Below are 20,464 nucleotides of genomic sequence, written 5' to 3' on the forward strand. Positions count from 1 at the left end.
TTTTTCCTTCCCAGACGTGTTTATTTTCCCCGAAAAACGACAATGCCAGTAAAAACCTCACAATCAGAGGGTGTGACGACATAACACTTGTGTTGCGGGGGAAATGTAAACAACGCAGGTGAGAGAGAGGACTAACAGAAACTGACGAGCTGTGAATTGATTTATACGTCTGACCCCTGCCTGCCGCATCCTTGACTATTATCTCACCGTGACGCCGCCGCCAGAGTTCAAAGTGAAACCACACAGGGTGATAATGATCTTCATTAAAGCAGCGTTATGTCATCTGATGAAGATTTCTCAACCTTTAGAGTTGCCTTTTTTCCCCCACTGTTTAATGTGGATCCTTTTCCGGCACAGATTCTGAGGTGGACTGTGCAAAAGGTCACTGAAAAGAATGTAAACAACACCCCCAGAACGTGGTCACTGTAATTTTCCCCTGTTTAAACGATGACCTGCACCATTAAGTCAAACAACGTCCAGTCACATCTCGTCTCAAACCTCTGACTGCAGAGTGTTGCCACAGCAGCATCACAAACTCATGTCCAGAATTATTGTACTGTACAAAATAATTCTGTTTTTTTACTGCTTTTTCCACAGCACACACCAATATGAACACCGTGTGCACATTTTTTCCTTAGACGGAGGGAGAATGACACAGAGAGAGACAGAGAGATCACGTTTCAACATCCAGGGTAAGTTTACACGCACGGCCCATGGCTCTGACTCTCCTCTGTTTTATAGCCCTGCTATTTGCTTCCATCTTTTGTTTCTTGCTTCCTTTCCTCTTTAATCCTCCTGCACACACACACACACACACACACACACACACACACACACACACACACACACACACACACACACACACACACACACACACACACACACACACACACACACACACACACACACACACACACACACACACACACACACACACACACCACAAGCCATCACAAATAAAAAACAACCGTCTGCAACAATTACCAAATGTGTGTGTTTCGCCACATGCCTGCATGGTTTCACTTGGGATCAAGTTATCACACAATCTGTCACAGAGTCAGTTTTTAATCTGACATCCACTGGTGCGCGACTATCTAAGAAATGAAACAATAGACGGCAGGTGTTTATGAGGGGCACCTGTCCAATGAAGGTGAGCGGCTGCCCTTCGTGTTTTAAGCCTAACCTCTGCGTATATACATCTGTGTGTATATATATATATGTATATATATATATACATATATAGCATATGCATGGATTACACCCACATACACATCTGCTCTGCACTAACTGTCTGTGTAAGGGTTTCTTTGCAGCGTCCAGGTCAGATTGTGTGGGTGCAGCGCAGGGGAGTGGGGTCAGCGGCCTGATCACGGCATCCATCAGCAGCAGCAGCAGCAGCAGCACAGAGATCCCAGTGTGCTCCTCCTGCTCCCACCATCCGACCGACCGCACGAGTGCCTCGGTTTCAGCCACCGCACAAAACACTAGTGTCTGGTTTCCGCCAACAGCAACCCTGCCACGGCCGTGGTTGCCTTTTGTTCCCACTTTAAATAAAACATAGTGCAGTCATTAGGCAGAAAGCTTCCCCCCCTGTGCATAATTCAGGGCCAGGTATGGATGTGAAGCGGCCAGCGATCAGGTTAAGTTAGGACACATCCCTGGCAAACAACACTGGGATAAGTAGTGTGCAACACAAACAGTGTGACACCGGTGATGACAGAAGTTTGGGTTGCAGTTTGTCCCGCTGCTGTTCACACACCATCCATTACACCACAGGAAGCGACCATACTCTTCATCGTGCTTTGATTAGTTCGCTGCATCTCACAGAGGCCCGAGGAAAAGTCTGACAACAGTCTGATGTGTTCCACTGTGTGAAATTGCCTTAGAATATTAAAAAGGGGTGAATCTTTGTTCATCTAATCAGTTAATCAACTAAATATTCCAGCAATAATCCAATAGAAACTGTTGCTGCAGAAGATGTACGACTAAAGATCAAAAAGTCCTACAGACGAGAATGCACCATGGGCTGGAATTAATGATGATGATTTTTTTTTTTTTTTATTAGTGTGCCAAGTATTTATCAATGAAGCAGTTGTCCTTCGGTCTATATTCAACCTGTCAATCAGAATACATGATCGACAGGTGGAGGAGCGTCAACAAGAAACACGTTCTGACATGTTACCTTTAAAAAAAAAAGAACGACTCCAAAGATGAACAGTTTAGCAAAAAAATTGTTGCCAAAATAATTTCGTGGCGTCGACACACACACACACACACACACACACACACACACACACACACATTCAAAGTACAAAAAAAAGAAAAAGAAATGATCAACCAACACTTCCGGTGATACTAATAAAAACAGAAAGAGAAAATAATTCAGTCGCTCCGTGTCGAGTACGAGCTATAACACACGACCGAGCCGAGAGCAGCTGTGGCTCATGTACTAGTTGTTTCACTTGTGACTACACGCTATGAGGGGCAGCAGGTGTGAGGATGAAGAGGTCATTTTCATAACGCCTCCGTGTGTCTGTCCTGGAACAGGTCGACAGCTCACAACCGAAACCGAGCAGCGATACTGAGACGCACCTGCGGCCGCCGGAGACCCCTTCACGTACCTGTGGATTCCCGGACACGTCGCGGTTTTTCTGGCCTCTCGCTTCCCTTCGCTTCGAAACACGAAAAACAAAACAGAAACTTACACTGAAGAAGCGAAGAAATTCTCTTTTATCTGGCGGCGGCGTGTCTCGCAGTCGTAACCTCCGCCAGCAACGGTAATGAGCTTTCCTTTCCTTTTCCCTTCCCTCCGCTCGCAGTGAGCTTACCTTACACCCTGGAGAGTGACAGGCGGCTGGAAGGTAGCGCAGGCCGCGACTAAACCAATCAGGTGCGGCGGGAGGCGGGCAGCCGGGGAATACACGACATCCCATTGGTCATTCCTAGTTAGCGGTGTGGTTAATGGTGGAAAGTGGAATTTCTCTTCTCTGTTTTTCATGTTCTTCAGTTCACTGAAAAGGGTCAAAAGGTTAAAAACTTGAACAGAGGTCGGTTTGATCAGCAGGTGGACGGAGACATTCGAATAATTTAAAAAAAAAAAAAAGGATTAGCCAAACTAATGATGCCACACACTGCCAGGATGGAATTCAGCTTTATTTGATGGAGAAAGTTTGTGCAAACAAGGAGTTTGACTAGTGGCCCTCAATGCACGTAGAGTACCAATCACAATGTTCAGGAAGATGAACATAAGCAGCAACAGCAAAGTGAACACAGTGAAGCTCATTGTAAACCATTTTTGTACAGCCCAGCAACTAATGATTGTTTTCATCATCGATTAACGTGGCTGATTATTTTCTTGTTTAATCAACTGAAAATAGTTAGGAATGCATGTTTCAATAACCCAGAGCGCAACCAACAATAATACAAATTGTTTTAAATGAAGTCATTCATTGGAAAAGCAGTAAATATGGACATTTGATTTAATGAAACAACAAAATGTTGCATTGTCACATGAAATGATGATTATCAAAAATAGTAAATAGTTGCCAGTAAATATTTTTTGAGTGAAAATGTGAAAAGACAGTCTGCACAGAATTAATGTTCTCTGGGCAGCGCAATGTGGATTGAAAGCAGCTAATCATTTCTAAGAGGCTCTGCAATGCAAACTACGTGAACTACTTTGAATACCTTCGCTTCACGCACAAAGAGATTAACTGAGCACCACGAACCCGATGGGATGACAACAATGACAATGGCAGCTCGTGGCCACTTGGTGGCAATTTATCCGCTTGGAAGTGAAGCACTGTCTGTGTTGTACAATGCAGATTATATTGTTATTATTATAGTTGATAAAATATAATTCATTGCTATAGTTTATTTCGCACACAGTAAGAATTAACTCCACCTCAAAGAGAATACAGACAGGAGCCAGTATTTTCTGCAGATGCACTTTTACTCTACAATAAACATTTACAGCCGATGTTTATGTATTTACTATATCATTTTATATGCAGGACATTTACTGCTCTTTTTCTTAAAGCTGTTCAAAGCTCATCCGTTAAATTACTCTACGCTTGTTATCATAATGAATGCATCCTTAATTTGGGCAGCTATCGAAGTTACGAATGATGAAATGGTGGCAACTTTGACTAGAGTGTTTGCAAATCTAAGTCTTTTGTCCACAAAATGTTCAATCATGTTGCCACGTGTGTTGTAGATATTATGGGGAAGTACTTTATTTTCAGCTGTGCTACCAAAACACATAATTTGCAGGGGAAAAGAAAAACATCTTTATTGCTCAGTAAATCATAGAAAACCATAGTATGTCAGTAGTCTTAAATAGGCAGTCAATGATTTTGGCTTACTACTTTCCATATACATACTTCTAAGTGTTTCGTGTTAACTTAATCATTAATATCTTTCAAGTTTATGTACCTTTGAAAAAGAAGATTAAAATATTTTAGAAGGAAGTACCACTCCATTAAACATATCCATATATATTTTATTCTCAATACGGCAAAATACAAAGAATATTCAGGACAGACTCTCATTAGTCACAATTAATACTCACTTCACAAGAATGCTTTTAAATTACATAACCTAAGTTTGAAGATCAAACTCAATGAGTACCCTTTAATCATATTGCATCGATCATATATAGTATCTCTATCGTCACTTCTCTTAAAACTAATCCAATTTTTCGACTATTGTACATAGTGTGTATGCTGTAGGTCTCGCTTCAGAGATGACTTTTTTAGAAAAAAAGGTGTCATACAACGTACTGTATAAACTGCTACAACTGGTTCGATGTGTAGAGAAATACCTCTGTTCCAAAAGACATGTTGGACCAATTGTTCAAAAAGGGACACGTAGTAAATACATCTCTCGTGAGGAAGAAACAGACTGTACACGCCATCCATCCATCCATCCATCCATCCCATGAGAGCGACAATATACATTTCATGAAAAGTACACGTCTCCGTATCAAATACAGAGAAGACAAAATATTCGCACTTGGATCTAGAGACATTGATGAATATGTGGCGACTTGACATGATACTTGAGAGACGGTGAAGCAGAAGACAAGTATACGAGCACGGTGAGAAAAAAAGGACTGAGAAATCAAATTGATATACAGTGTTAAGAGACTGGGATGTCGTCTGTAACAGCTTGGAAGAAGAGAACAGAAGAGCCCACAGAGGAGAAGAAAAAAAAATGTGCATAAAGTATCTCACAAATGTATTTACAGGATTTTTTAAATTTAATAAAAATGTCAACCTGTAGTAGAAATTCACCCTTAAAGAAATGTTATATTTACAATTTTTACATTTGTATTTAAATAGAAACATGCAAGTGTTAACATCTTCCTACTAAATGTCAAAAAAAACCTCATCTTACCCTGGATTCTTTAAAGTTAGAATTAATATTAATTACTACTTACAATGAAATCTCATCATGAACAACCCCAATACATTTACATCTTTCTATTTCATAAAATGGTACTCCTTAGAAAAAGGAAAAATAGGAAGAGAAAAAAAACATTAAGCAAAGGGGCAGAAAAATAAATAAGTGTGAGTAGCAAACAGTTAAAAATAATTCTAATGCTAAATTTGTACAATTGACTAGAAGAGGCGCGGACCTGTACTTACAAAGTGTACCAGTGTATGAAGACATTGACTGGGCTGGCAAAACCCGCAGAGGAATTCCTATGAGAAAAGTGGCCTCCAGCTTTTAGTACAAAATGGCTCAAGCCATTTGTGTTTGGTTATAAAAACAGATCTATATACACACATTTACTAAACCAGTACACAAAGTTTGCAAAAGCTAAAGGCATTGGACACTTGAGTCAAACAGGTTTCTCGCTGAGGCAGAAAAAAAAGAGGAGAAGAAAAGTGGGAGAGCCTAAAAAATATTTTTTGCCCCCCCCACAGAAACGGACAATTTTATTTTTGTAAAAATCCTGCATAGATTAAAATAATACCTCCTCTGACTTACTCTTTTTCAAGTGCAAGAGGAAATAACAGTATCCCCTCCTACAATAAAGGCCAGGGAGCCAGTGAAGGAAAGAAAATACAAAAGACAAAAAAAAAAAAAGGATGAACGCTGGGCCACAGAGTAATGCTTAAGATTTCTGATTACTGAGATGAAAATGGTGTCAACTCGAATGTTGTTGTTTTGTTTTTTTTACACCAAATATGTTTTAAAATAGGTGGAAAAGTGCAAGAAAAAGGTAAGGACTATCACGCTCAAACTGTCTGGCACTTAAATCGTGTCCTTACTCATCTTCCATCAAATCTGCCAGTAATGGTTTCCAAGAATACTAACTTGGTCCAGGCTTTAATATTTCCAGCATGTTTTTTGTAGGAAGTGGTCTTAAAATAATCAGAACTCAGACGGTCCTTTGTGCCATCGACCGTTACTAAATGCCAAAAAATGTCAACGGAAACATCTTCATTCAAAAGCACCGTCAGCCACATTTGCTTTAATGACAACCAGTAATTTTAAATAACAGAAATGTTCAGATGTGGACAGCCGGCATACACAGTTACTCTTGTTGTCTCTCCCCCACAGCAACGACAACTAGCTTAAACACTTCTCATCTACTGTCTTGTAATACAGGCATGATTAAGGTTTTTCAAATTTTAAATAGCAACAATTACATATACAAATACATTGCATCTCATAACCCCTGTTGAACCCTGTTTTAAAACATTTGAAACATCATACTTCGGCTTGAGGAGAAGAAGAAAAAAAACTGCTTGGTATATAAATAAAATCTATATTGGCCGTTATACCTCTGATTTGAAATATATAATCATAGATTTAAAACTCTTTGCTCTATAAACGCAACACTGCTAATCTGCATCGCTAACGAGTTTGCCTCCGTAAAAGAGTTTCTTTGCTTTCAGATGAATTTGCCTTCATTGGGCCAAATTAGTGGTCACACACGGTGCCAGTTCTCACAAACTGCAAAGTGACTTAACTGCATTGTATACATAACTGGAAATGATCTTCAATACTTATAGACACTCCCTGCTGTTCCTTACAAGAATGCACTCTGAGCAAACAAGGGGATCAAAAAAGAAAAGAGAATAACACTGACTGAAAGTGACTGCTTCCCAAGGAAATTGCGACAAAGGGTAAAAACATTTCATAGGCGGAGATTCGTATATTCTGGAGCTTCAAAGAAGCAGCAAATCTCTTATATAGAGTGTTAACATGATCTATTGTATGAAGCCCGAGAGTTTAAAGCCCGGCTAGCAGCCCCTAGAGGCCATGATGCTCCCTACATCCAACTGTGATTTGGTCAGGGCAAAAATTATTCATTAGAAATTCAGGATTCTGAAAAATAAAATGACACTATATGGCTGCGTGTGTGTGTTGGAAGTATTATTCTGCTGTACGGTAGTCCATCGTACAGTCAGTTAATCTTGTGGGCATAATCTTACATTAACCTCTAGTTCCTAGAGACTGGATAAATCATGATGGTAGCCTAATTTATTTGTTAAAAGGACTTAAAACTGCTCGATTAAAAACATTATTGTTTAACCAGCTTCCATTAATTGTTAAATGTTTTAAAAATGCATGAAATGAAAACTGTGGCTACAGCAAAAAGGACCAAAAAAAAAAGGGAAAGAAAAATAAGTTATTTAGGTAATGACGAATGACCGTTTGTTTTCCTGTAGCTCACATACAAGGCACAAAAATGATAAAGAGAAACCTTCATTTTAAAGCACCTTTGGTGTTTATGGGAGGTACTTTGGTGAAACAAAGTTAAAAGAAAAAGTTAAAAGCCAAAGTAGCCTATAAACCAAACGCCTTTTTTTTTTTTTTTTTAGTGTATTGATAATAAATAATTCATCTGGCACTTGCATGCCAAAGAGATAAAAACATGGCCTTCAAAGATTTTGTTAGAATGCCGATATATGAAGTATGGGAATAAGCTCAGGTTTTTCTTTTTTTTTTTTTCCTGTGTTGCAGTTTTCGATGCCTCTCCCTGTGTGGTGCCATCGAAGGTGTGAGATGTTTCTAGATTGCTCAGTGTTTTTGGCAAGCTGGTGTAGAAAATGGACACAGTGTTGGAGATATGTCTGAGAAGTTCATCACCTGTGTGTACATGGAGGACCAGAGGTGGACTTTGTGTGTATGTGTGTGTGTGTGCATACAGTTCATATCTGTCTGTGTGTGTGTGTGTGAGTGTGCATCGTCGAGAGATTGCACGTGCCTTTGGGCACACGTTGCTGAGCACAAGATGCTGAGGTGGTGGGTGGGTGTGTGTATGTGTGTAAGCAGCGTGCAGGGGCGAGTCATCGCTAGGGAATAAGCTTTGCGTCCAGGCGCAGCCAGTGGAGGCCCTGCCGTGTGTAACGCACCAGTTCTGTCATGCTGCTGGTGTTGAAGATCAGAGGACCCATCGCCTTGTCCAACTCCAGGAAGAAGTCTGAGAGAACAGAGACACAGCGAGAGGGGACAGGGTCAGTTCAAAAGTATTCTTTATTATTTTACTTTCATTGGTTCCAAGTGTGTAGTTGTGTCTTTTAAGAAGTCAAAAAGATCTACAGAAAATCGTCACATCTGACCCGGACCTTGCTGCTTGCTCTACAGAACATTGCACTGACTTAGAAGGGCACTAAAAATTTAATTAAATTAACGTTATTAATCCGTTAGGAACTTAATTTGTGTAAAAGCATTAGTGCGTATCGTACGTGTATCACAACAACACACAATCTACGACACACAACATCCAGCAAGCAGAAAACAGTGGTTAGCACAGTTTACAACTATAGAAGTAAACAATAAATAGTGTTAAAATGAACAAAACTTTTGCATATTACGGTTGTATTTGTCAAGTTAATAAAACAAAAGGACCTAGGTTTCAACCTTCGTAACAAGGCTCGTTTTTCGCGTCTATTTGCTCCATGGGCTTGTAATTAAAAATGTAAAACTAAGTTTTCAAGGTTCACCTTTCTGCTCCTTGGATAGTTGCTCAGCCTGGTCCCAGACCTCGGTGGCGTACAGGAAGTTGGAGGTGACCTGGACGTAGCTGGCGGCCATCTGGTGGATACGCTGAGGTATGGTCACAGATGAGCTGGCGCTGCTGCTGCTGGTGACTGACGAGTAGCCACCGGCCGTGCCCGGGGACAGTTTGGGAGACACAGGGGAGGGCATACCCGCTGCCTTACTGCATCAGGAAACAGGAAGCATGACATTTAAGTATACCGAGCACAAATTGAAAATCGTCGACGGCAGTATTTATCTAGTCTGACTCAGTAACTTAAATTTGATCCTCACAAGATATAAAGTCAAAGGAAGCTGACACATTTCTGCAAAGATGCAAATCATTTCAAGTGGTTTTTCTTGACTTTCTGTTGGATTGTGTAACTCGGAAATGTCAAACAAATTTTTTCCTCAACATTCAACACTTGTGTGGGGAACACAGACGTCTCCTTTTACAATAAAATTTAACCTGAAACTGGCCGAGGAGCACATAACTTACTTTCCCATTCCAGGAGAGGGAGCCTGGGTGTTACTCAGAGAGTTCTGTCAAACAAAATGAGGGAAAGAACATTATGTACACAGAGAGGGAGGCGCCTTATACATTCACAGAGAATAACCATATTCATGGAATTTATATTGCTTTCATGTGGTTCTGAAGGTTTGCCAAGCAAAACTAGATTTCAATTTCTTGGGGACGACAAATGTACCTTTAAGTGTTCTGTGAGTGTTTTGGAGTATTTCAGTGCACTGTCTTTCCTCAGCTTGAATAGCCGCAGGTAGAGGAGGGACTGGCATCGTAAGCTGGAGACAGAAAAGTAAATATTTATCTACCATTTTGCAAGAAAAAAGCAATGATACACCGGAGATATGAGGATCTCTTAATCAAACAACTCCTGATCAAATTGGAAAGGATTTTGAGCACATTGCGTTGCAGCACTCACCAAAGCACAGCTAGCCTCTTGTCTGCTGAAGTAGCATCTGGGGCCATGTAGCTTTTTAACTTCATAGTGTATCTGAAAGCACCGGCAGAACAAAAACGTATTATCTGCAAGAATCAACTTGTTCAGTCGCAGTGGTGGTTACATTTTATACAAAGATCAAAACTGAGCAGCAAATCCAAATTTGTTTTATTCCAAATATTCGTATTCCTTGTTTATCCAAGCACCAACATTACCCACAATACAACTCAACCACTAACAGCTTCATGTAGTGTAATGCTAATAGCGGCAGATGTAGCCTCAAGGCTCTTTCTAACTGAAAGGCTGTATGTACAGTAGGACTCCCCTCTGAGTTCCCGTTTAAATTGTAATTCTGCCACAATGATGTCGGTGTTCGTGTTTGTCCTCACTTGATAAGCTCCACAGTTTCAGCATACATGGGGAAGGGAGACTTGGCCTCTTGGGCGCTCTTCTCCAGAGCGTTACCACATTCAATGAAAGACACCACAGCGTCCAGGTAGTAAACGGCCTTTTCAAAGCGGTCCAACTGCAAAAGAGGGAACAGGGGCGTAGTAAAAAAACAAAATCAAAGTTAGTCGTTTCATCTCGAGTTGGGCAGCATATACAAGTCAAATATTATATTTCCTTTTCCATCTGTTTAGGTGGTAGAGAGATAAATGCTGTTCACTCACTTTTAATTTGACATGGATCTTGTCCTGTATGTTCAATAAATGATATTTTTTGAATGTGACTTGGTGTGGATTACAGAAAAACTCTCCGATCATTAAACAACAGCATCAACAGGTAAGAAAACAGATGTGGAATGACGAACTGTAGTGTGGGCTCAAACGATTGAAATCCGGGTACATTGTAGAAAATTGAAAAGCGTCTCCAGTATATATATATTGTCAAATATAATTTTGAAAACAAAACAAAATGAAATCTAATTGATGATGCTACAGCAACGTGTTAGTTGGTAACATCCATCCAAGTACTTTTATGTAATTGGAATAAGTAATCATAATTTTTTATTCAATATTTACATGAGCGACCAAAAATATTTTTTAGATGATTCTGACTGGAAATAACGGTTAACAGAATTGGCCTTTACATAATCCCCAGGTGAGTAACTGACACCAGACTTCAGGTATATATAGCCACTGGCTCATTTTACAGTGACCAGGGAAGGAAAACTTTGATATTTTCCCTTACTTTTTCTCATTTTAGAAAAAAAAGGAGTGGAGAAAAAAAAGTCCCATGGTAACTGAAACGTGTTAAGTGTCAATAAGCTCCATGCAAAATCTCCCCAGGATATAGTTTTACATTAAATGTCTAGACCCTTATTGTTTTACAACCGTCTCCTCTCATTCTTTTTTTTTTGCATGCAGCACCCTACACTGTAACATCTCAATTACACATATACACAGTCTTTAGGCTCGTGGTCTTACCAGTGCATCTGCATTGTGTTTAAGTTTCTTGGCCTCTTGTAAGTAGTGATCAGCTGAATGGACCCTAAAAACAAAGTTGTTAAAAGGTTAAAATAGATCTAAACACTGAAATATTGTAAAAAAAAAAAAACAACACAAAAAAAACATTTGAGGCTCAGTTTCTACAAGGACAGAAACTGAAAGGTACACATTTAAAAAAAAAAAAACATTACCGGAAACATAATACACAAAAATAAGTAGCAAGGTTGTGTTGTCTCTTTATCAGCACGAAAAGGACAAAGATTTCCGGAACCTTTTAAAATGGAAATTTACGTCACCTTGCATTCAGTCACATCTATTCGTGACCTCCCCAGCCTCGTGCAGCTTTATGCATCAAAGGCAACTCTAGCTCCCCCCACGGCAGTTTCTTTCTGCATATCCCACAGTGGGGTTATCCGCAGTGGAAAGAACTCCTCTTACCTGTCCTCAAACACCAGCTTGGATCTCTGAGACTTGGATCCGTCCGAGGAGAGCGGAGGCACAGCCAGCTGGTTATCACAGCCCTTTGAGGATTTCTCCTGCGGAGACAGCAAGCGAGAGGGAATGAAGTTTCAGGAGAGAGAAAAAAAGGCCCTGGTGTTTGAAGTGGAGGATAAAATGGAGAACAGGAATGTGGAAATGTGGAAAGATTGAAATATACGGAGCTCTGTGGATATTGGGCACATACAATATATAGACCCAAATTATTCAGTGATAAGATGCTAGTTGTAAATGCTTAACAGACATATTAACATTAACCATATTAAACAAATTCTGTTGAAAAATAGACATCTATACCTATACACACAAACACCTTCATCAAGTTCTCCACCTCTCCCCTCAGCAACACATTTTTTGTATGCTTCCATTGTTATTCAATTTCCCCCCGGGGATATAAACGGCACAGTTGGCGAACATGATGAACGTCTGCACTCACACTATCACAGCATCCAAGGCTTTTGCCTGGCATTCACGCGGCAAATCCCTGACGGCAAAGTTACCCGCAACCCACCTTGCCATCGCGCGTGCTGCGTCCCTTGTCCTCTCCTTTTCTGTGTTTGGAGGTGGAGCTGCCCTTCGTGCTGTGGCCCCCCTCCTTTCCACTTCCTGTCCCGCTGGACAAAGAGGTGGAGGACTGGCTGACAGTCCTCTTTCGACTTGGATGATCTGCCTTGGGCGTCCGCTGCAGACCAGACATGGACGGAGAAGGGACCGGCTCCTCTTTCTTCTCCAAGGACCTCTTAGACCTGATGGGATATGAATCATCATTTTAACACACAAATATTTTCATGACTTCAAAAACCAACATGTTCTGTAGCAGGACATCACAAAATAGGTAAACTCAAATGGTGACATTCCAGGTAATTCAACACTCAAGAACATAGCAGAGACGTCACTGGAGTAAAGGTTAACAGGTGCAGCTTGAGGGAGGGACCATGAAATAAACACGCCACGCGTCTGAGCCTTTAAACTTTGATTTCATGTGGCTCATTAAGGGGCAGACTCACACTTGGCATCCGTACCGTGCACGATTGCACAGCTAAAGTCTAGTTCTTTTGACCAGTGTGAGTGCAACCGTACCGTGCTTCCCGGTCGTGGCCCGGTTGAGAGAGGTAGGCTTGGAGGATTGCTGATGTACGAGCATGAGCATTGATGGCGGCTGTCAATGCGACGGACATTTAAAAAAAAGCCGTCGCCTTGCAAAGTCGACTAAACTGGGCCGCGGCGCACCAAAATGAGTCCAAAAAACCCACAAAGCCAATAACGTTATCTGTGCTGCTCTACATTGTGTGCCTGAAACCCAACCAAGACCGCGTGTATTCAATAACAAAAGCGATGCATTGCGATGACCTCAATCAACGCGTGGTCTCGTATTACAACTTGAGGATGTAAGAATCGTGCCTTGGCCCGGATCTTTTGAAGTAGTGCAAGTGAAGGCCGGGCCTGGCCAGCAGGGGAGTTTATTTTGTGAAGTGTAAGAATAGAGAAAATGTCATACATCTAAAACGAAAATCTTCACTTTGCCTGTGCAAAATGAAATAACACCATCACATCAAAAGTGCCAAGTGTTCCTGGTGTGCAGAGGATTTACTGTAAACGATGACCAGATGGGGGAAAAAGAAGAATACTCACTCTTTACTGCTGTTTTTATGATGAGACAGAGACTTTTCCTCGAGCTTGCATCGCTTGCTCTCTGGCTTGGTGCCTTCTTCATCATTCTAAAAGATACAAAGATCACAGGAAATTGAGAGCAAAGACACATTAAATGCACATTTATTGGTGTGTGTGTAAATGCCTCTGCAGGAACTAATCTGAAGACATAAAGAAAAATCGCAGCCCTGCCCTTATATTTGTTAGGAATTGCAGTATGATAGTGCAAGTTTTAAGTGTCCTTGTCTGGTAGTTTCACAATAATATATTTATATAAAAGAAGCCCCACAATCATACAGTAGTAAAAAATTCCAGGTCTGGATCATCATTTATATTTAATCAATTGTTCCTTGGCTCAAAGCACTTTCTTGCTTTGATGAAAATCTGTTTGTAGGTTATTGTAAGACACATCCTGTGCAGACAAAAGCAGAGATCAAAATAAATCATCGCCCAGTCTGCAAGGTCATACCAAAAACAACTTTTTAAATAAGCATTTTTGGGGGGGCAGGGGTCTTTAATCATTTTAATAATTTCTCACCTTAAAAGTGAGAAATGAAATCAATGGGATGCATTTAAGAGAAAACGCTCTACCTTGTGTTTCCTCTTGGCCTTGCTCGAGCTCTTCTCAGAGCTCTGCTTGCTGAAGTCTTTGCCGTCCCTGTCTAGAGAGTCGTCCCTCTCCACTTTTATCTCTACAGGCTCCTTGTACGGCCGCCCTGGGATCCTAGACAGCAAACTGAGATCTGCAGGAAATGGGAAGGAAAGGGTAGGGCACGGTTTAACTTGGTCCAAAGCAAAGAGAAGCTTGAGCAGCATGCGCTCCCATCTAGACAAGTGTAAAATAAATAATTATATCATATTAAGACGTCTTATGAGCAACTGACCTATTTTCACTAGTAAAACCTGCTGCTGAGGCGGCCTCGCAGGGTAGCGCTCCTCAGGGTCACTCAGAGGAGACAGCAGCTCTTTTTCCTCCATTGGAGAAAACACACACACAGGGGTCCTGATGCTCTCTGTGTACTTGGGCGTCTGCGACGAGGACGGGATGCTCTCGTTCCCCTCGGAGTCGGATGACGAGGAGTCCGTGTCCACAAACTCGCGGGACTTCTGGGAAGTCTTGGTGGGCGCTTTGGGCTTGCGTTTATCTACAGTGTTGGTGACGGCTGCGGCGGTGGGCCTCGGCGAGGATTTGGGTTCTTTCTTGATATTCGGTTTGCGGGAGCCCTTGGTCGCCGCTTTGGGCCGATGGGGAGGTATCTCTGGGGCCGGCTCACTCTCCACTCGCAGACCTCCCTTGGGCTCCTCCACCACTGGAGGCTTCTCTGACTTTTTGGGCTGTTTCTTACCCACGCGGATTCGGGGATTTGCGCCACCCTCGCTCTGGGCGGGGGATTTTTGTCGACCACGGCCACCCTCCGCACCCTTTTGCGCCGCCCGTAGGTCCCTGCTTGGGGTGGGTGTCGCCGAGTCTTTTGACCCCCCTCCCTGGCTGCCATAGCTGCGCCCTGAGCTATTATCTCTGCCTTCTTTCTTGCACTTGGTTGGAACATTATTGTCCACTGGAGAGGCCGGGGAGAACTGCTTGGCCTTCTTGAACCAGTTGTCAAGCTGCCACTTGTTGGCCATGGGTTGTTCAGGCTGAATGGGCGCATGAAAAACACACAGAGGTAAGAAACTGTCTTTGTTTGCAAAACACTGAAAATTTGTATTATGGGCAAAAGAAATAACATTCAATGTCTTCTATCCTTTCTATCTAACACAAAATGAACTGGAAAAAAGAAGTTTGATCCAGATAATTAACTACACCAGCACTACAACTGTGGACAAAGTTAAGGTGAAATGATTACTTCAGGAGAGGCGGGCCGCGGGGGCTCATTGGCTTCACTGTCGGTCGTGCTGCTTTCGCTCTCGCTGTCCGAACCGGAGCTGCTCTCCGAGCCGCTGTGGCTGCTCGAGTCGTCCCGCGATTGCTCCGCTCCTTCACTATTATTGCTGTGGTTAGAGAAAGAGGCGGTCAGATCACATTATATTTTGTGCAAAAGTCACGTTTCGTTTGAATCAATGTGAAACAGCACATTTGATGACGGGGGGAAACTTTTGAAGAGATCCCACACCAACTCTCCACAGACACCTAGAACCATCTACTGCAGCGACAAGGTCCCAGTTGTTAAATTGTCAACATGTGCAACATATTACTTTTTCCACTTTTCAGAAGTTCCCGCTTTTGTTTGGGAGGTACCCAACACTAAAACATAAACTCTTAACATTTGTCAATATCCCTGCGATAGCACTCTCCTTTCATTTTTGACAGAGAAAAGTATTTTATACCACTTTTGCAACATCTCATTCCCGATAACGACAAAATAAAACAAAACTCCTTTCAATAAAACACCACTGCAGCTACAAAGCTTTAAATTGAATCAACAACTCCGGAACAAAAGTTACAACAAAGGCTCAGAATTCCAGTTTTACAGAAGTAAAGTTACTTTGCTCTGTGCTTTACCTTGCTGACGTGTTCCTTGAGGCATTCTTGGCAGAGTCCTGTTCTACATCACTATCTTCGCTGCTGCTCAGCTTCAGGTCATCTTCGAGCCTACTGAATAATGTAATGAAGCACAATTAAATCTTTGTACTTCATCACAGCAGTGTAATTGCTGCCGACTGGGAGACTGCTGGATGGGTCTACCTTGGCATGACTGGTTAATTTTAGGTTTCCTAATTCATCATAAATATTAGTTTTTTACGATCCTGCTCCCTGGTGTCTGGGAAAACTACAAACAAGGGATGAGAAAGGAGGTAAAGGGGAGAAGGACAGAGCACTCACGTGGGCTGGTCATCGCAAGCTTTGGACTGGTGGCTGCTGGAGCTCTTGGAAGAACTGCCTCGCTCTGAAAACAGGCCAAAAAGCCCCATGAGCAATATGTAAACATATACATTAAACATATAAATGTATTGTGTCAACGTTTGGATATAAAATGTGTCCAAAACTCACTGTGTCCGCTTGGAAAAGGGTGAGACTCCTGAGGTTAAAAAAAAGAAAGAATTATTTCCATAAAACTGTTTTTCTCAGCAGTTCATGAATAAGTGAAATAAATCAATAATGACTTTTCTTCCCTGAATTTTCAGGTCATACATTAATGAGAGTTCCACCAAAAATTGAACGACAAGTACTCAAACCTTCTAGAAGATTACATTTTTTTCAATAATAAGTCCCATCTCTCATGTGTTATGTAAAAAGTCTGTCTATGGCATACAAAAGTCATAAGACGAATAATTAAGCCTTATTAATTAATCATGACACATAATCAATTGAATCCAACTGTCAACACTGCCTCTGATGCAATGCTGACCTTGGTCGGGAATGGAAACTTGGAGGGTTCCGTTTTGCAGGGGGTGTGGATGGCTGTCAGCGGCGGGGGCCACGACTGAGTCATTTCCTGAAAGACGAAAGAAAACACACACACACACACACACACACACACACACACACACACACACACACACACACACACACACACACACACACACACACACACACACACACACACACACACACACACACACACACACACACACACACACACACACACACACACACACGGAAAAATGTGCAAATGAGTTGTATGCTGAGTAATGTCACATCTTCTATCATTGACACGAAATTGTATGGTTCTTCTCATGAAACGCTCGCCTGAGAGGGGCGGGCTTTAAAAACAACAACAGGAAAACAAACTACCAAACAACAACTGTGGGCCATACCTTCAGAATTTCATCGACACAGTTGGCATCGCCAGAGCCCTAAAGACAAAAACATCACGTTAAGCAAACGTGTTCATAAACAACACGGTGTCAGTGCGGCAGGTGAGAGGAGGCCTTCCATTTTGAGTTCCATGAGTCATGCGACAGGAATTTTATGAGCCCTACGAGCTCAGTCAGACCATGTGTAACATGCTGCGAGGTAATTTAATCTAGTTATTACATCATTATGAGTACATGCTCCATACATTAACCGTGCTCTGCCATTTTCAGTCCACATGCGACCTTCACTACTAAACATTTCTACTGTCAGGGCCACATGAACTCACAGTTCACTGGTGGACACTAGCAGCAGGGTTCAGAGTAAACTATAAACAGAAGGCCTGCGGATGAAGCCTGTGGACGAAGCCTTACCTCTACCGGCTGCGAGGGGATCTTGAGTTTGGAAAGCGACGCCTTGCCGTTGGACTTCATCTCTCCCATGGTGCTGCTGTGCGACTGTCCGCTGTAGCTTTCCGCTTGTGAGCTCTTTGGCTCTGCCGTTTCCTGGCCGTCCATAGGCCGCACATAGGCTGTGGGCTTCTGCAGCATGGAGCCGGGCTTGGACATGAGAGATGGGGGAAAGGCCTGACTCGAGTGCTGTCCACTGGTAAAGGAGGTGTGAACCCGTGAGGGCGAGTCCCAGTTGGCCTCTCTGTCTCGCGGGGACTTGGAGCGGTAGCGCTCCTTGCTGTGATGCTGCTCGGCAGACAGGGAGCTCCGCGAGTGGCTGTTGCTGCTGGAGGAACTCAGAGAGCCCTTGGCGGGACTCGATGTGTGGGACTTTGAGTGCTCTGATCCACCACTGTGTTTACTCGATTTCTTTTCCCGCACCTCTCCGTGTCTTTGGCTACTGCTGCTGCTGCTGCTACTGCCGCCGGTGTTCCTCTGGCTGCCGTGCCCCCCCTGGAGTCCTGAGCGTTTTTGGGACTGGGATGAAGTTCCACCTGCGGGACCAACAGGAGTCCACTTACTGCTCTGGCTGCTGCCACCGGTACCGACACCACGCTGGTCCCCGCCAAACAAAGGTGGGCCTGATTTCTCCTCAGAGGAAGACGAGCTGTTAGAAGGTTTACCGCCAAGCTTTGGAAGTGTGTCACCAATCGGCTCTTTCATCTCGTCGTAATTGCCCAGCATGCTCTGAATACGGCTGGACAGTTTATCTTCCTTGCTGGACTGAAGAGAGAAGCAGAGGTGGGGGGGGGGGGGGGGGGAGGTGGGGCAGAGCACAGCGTGATAATGAAGAAAAAAAAAAGAAGGAAAAAAAAAGACAGTCACAGAAAAAGAAGAGACAGAAATTGAATTAAAAGAAAATACATGAGAGCAAAATGAAGGGAGGGAAAGCAGAGAGGGAGGAAGAGTGGGGAGAGAAAATAGTCATTATGAGCACAAGTTCAACATTTAGGTTAATTACTTTCCATCAAGAACCTTGAAATGAAGAAAATCGCTCTAACATAGAACACTTCAAATCAGTCAAATAATTAAAACGATCGTGACAGAAATGGAGATTCAACCAACAAAAGACAAGAAACAATGTACATCTTAATCGAGCGTCGCCATTTTTGACATTTGAAATAATTGACTGGACTTGGGAACTTGGGGTGGTGTGGCCTCATCAGCCAATCACAAAGTTAAACTTGTTCAAACTGGGACCTGATCAGTCCACACCCGTCTGTGAACACAGATAAGGGTCTACCCAGAGGTCCAACGCAGAGGTTAATCAATCACCTTGAGGTCACATGTTCCGGCCGACCCATTAGCAATCAGCCCGCGACAGAGGTCAGCGCCGAATATCCAGTTTCACACGCATGTGGGCTCAGACCCGTGTTTTGTTTGACAGATTCACACAGGAGGTGAAGAAACTCAAGCCCTTATCTGTTGGCAGGAAATGTTTGTCTAGCTTGGTCACAACGTGCACTCCGCTCCCCACCCCCCCGCCAGCAAAGGGCCTGGCTCACGTGTCTGGTGAATCACCCATTTTTCTTAAGGGAGGTTTGGTTTAAATATGTAGTACGAGCACGAATGACGCGCTTGATTATGACTGTATTAGGCTTCAGCCATATTAATACATTCGGGTTTCAAATCTAAAAACGATCTCTCTTCACACCAGCGTTTTAACGCCGTATCAGAAGTAATCCCCGTCCATACCAATTAACTTATCAACAAACATATCACATGACCATCCCAGTACACTGAGCATGTACACAGGAAGCAGATTGTCAACTCCGCATTTGGTTGGTTGCTTGATTACAGAAAATTCTACGAATGCAGAAACAGTAATGGTGCCCAGTAAGAGCAGGGGTTTTTATTTTCTTGGACCGACGACAAGGCGGAACTGTAACCGACTGTTACGTACGCGCTGGTGGTCGAGTCGCAACCGCTAAGCACCAATCAGGAAGCGAACGCACCTCATCGTTTCCAATCGTCTCAACGCAGCCCCAGAGTTTTCAAACTTGTCCGTTTTAGGCGCTCCAAAACGCTGGAGTAGCATGAACAGGAGGAGTAAAGTAGCAGAAGTGAGGCATTTTAAAGGTGGATGTAGCCAGAGACCTTCAGACTAGGGCTGAAACTAACAATTATTCTCATTATCGATAAATATGTTGATTATATTCTCAAATGAATTGATTAGTTGTTTAGTCAATAAAATGTCGACCTTGTTTCCCAAAGCCCAAAGTTGACATTTTGTCTTATCCACAAACCATAGATAATTGGTTCAACTGTCACAGAGGCGCAGAGAGACCAGACAATAGTCCCATTTAAGAAGATGAAATTGCTTAAACCGATTAATCGATTATCAAAATAGTTTGGCTATTGATTAGGCAGACGATTAAAATTTTCCATTAATTGACTAATTGTTGCAGCTCATCAGGAACAGGAACACAACAGTCGATAATCAACAGTCAAGAAACAACAACGCTGATTTCCCTCTCGTCCAAATTTCCCCTGCCATCTTTTCTCGTGCAAAAAAGGGAGAAACTACGCTGTTATTTTTTAAACTGTCACTTAATCTTTTTGCTCCTTACGATGCAGTCAACATGCAAGGATAAATGTGCTCCATAGTTTCATTTTAGCACAACGTGGTTAAACAGGCCTATTTGATAATCACATTTGAGGCAT

At 42.5% G+C, this 20,464-nt stretch overlaps 2 protein-coding genes across 13 annotated transcripts in view; both read right to left on the reverse strand.

Moving 5' to 3' along the window:
* shroom1 (shroom family member 1) overlaps positions 1–2,843 on the reverse strand; it is a 29,540-nt gene extending 26,697 nt beyond the window's left edge. Inside the window, exon 1 of one of the 4 annotated variants that reach the window (XM_035625004.2) lies at positions 2,706–2,843. The gene's annotated coding sequence lies outside the window, so the exon portion shown is untranslated. Of the gene's footprint in view, positions 1–2,621 lie in introns of all 4 variants that reach the window. The other 3 variants (XM_035625000.2, XM_035625005.2, XM_035625006.2) reach the window with 3 other exon arrangements.
* Positions 2,844–4,480: 1,637 nt separating this feature from the next.
* Positions 4,481–20,464, reverse strand: part of aff4 (AF4/FMR2 family, member 4) — a 32,846-nt gene continuing 16,862 nt past the window's right edge. For 5 of the 9 annotated variants that reach the window (XM_035625011.2, XM_035625009.2, XM_035625016.2 and 2 more), the window contains 20 exons: positions 17,723–18,523; positions 17,312–17,350; positions 16,903–16,989; positions 16,545–16,572; positions 16,377–16,440; positions 16,056–16,148; positions 15,400–15,544; positions 14,437–15,190; positions 14,144–14,295; positions 13,535–13,620; positions 12,414–12,648; positions 11,843–11,940; positions 11,384–11,447; positions 10,628–10,651; positions 10,346–10,482; positions 9,939–10,010; positions 9,705–9,798; positions 9,497–9,540; positions 8,964–9,181; positions 4,481–8,440 (listed from right to left, as the gene is read on the reverse strand). In XM_035625011.2, coding sequence (XP_035480904.1) covers positions 8,313–8,440; positions 8,964–9,181; positions 9,497–9,540; positions 9,705–9,798; positions 9,939–10,010; positions 10,346–10,482; positions 10,628–10,651; positions 11,384–11,447; positions 11,843–11,940; positions 12,414–12,648; positions 13,535–13,620; positions 14,144–14,295; positions 14,437–15,190; positions 15,400–15,544; positions 16,056–16,148; positions 16,377–16,440; positions 16,545–16,572; positions 16,903–16,989; positions 17,312–17,350; positions 17,723–18,523 — 3,363 coding nt within the window. In that variant the 3' untranslated portion in view covers positions 4,481–8,312. The remainder of the gene's footprint in view (positions 8,441–8,963; positions 9,182–9,496; positions 9,541–9,704; positions 9,799–9,938; positions 10,011–10,345; positions 10,483–10,627; positions 10,652–11,383; positions 11,448–11,842; positions 11,941–12,413; positions 12,649–13,534; positions 13,621–14,143; positions 14,296–14,436; positions 15,191–15,399; positions 15,545–16,055; positions 16,149–16,376; positions 16,441–16,544; positions 16,573–16,902; positions 16,990–17,311; positions 17,351–17,722; positions 18,524–20,464) is intronic. The other 4 variants (XM_035625010.2, XM_035625018.2, XM_035625015.2 and 1 more) reach the window with 4 other exon arrangements.

Source organism: Scophthalmus maximus, chromosome 2 (assembly GCF_022379125.1).
Source record: "Scophthalmus maximus strain ysfricsl-2021 chromosome 2, ASM2237912v1, whole genome shotgun sequence".
NCBI lineage: Eukaryota > Metazoa > Chordata > Actinopteri > Pleuronectiformes > Scophthalmidae > Scophthalmus > Scophthalmus maximus.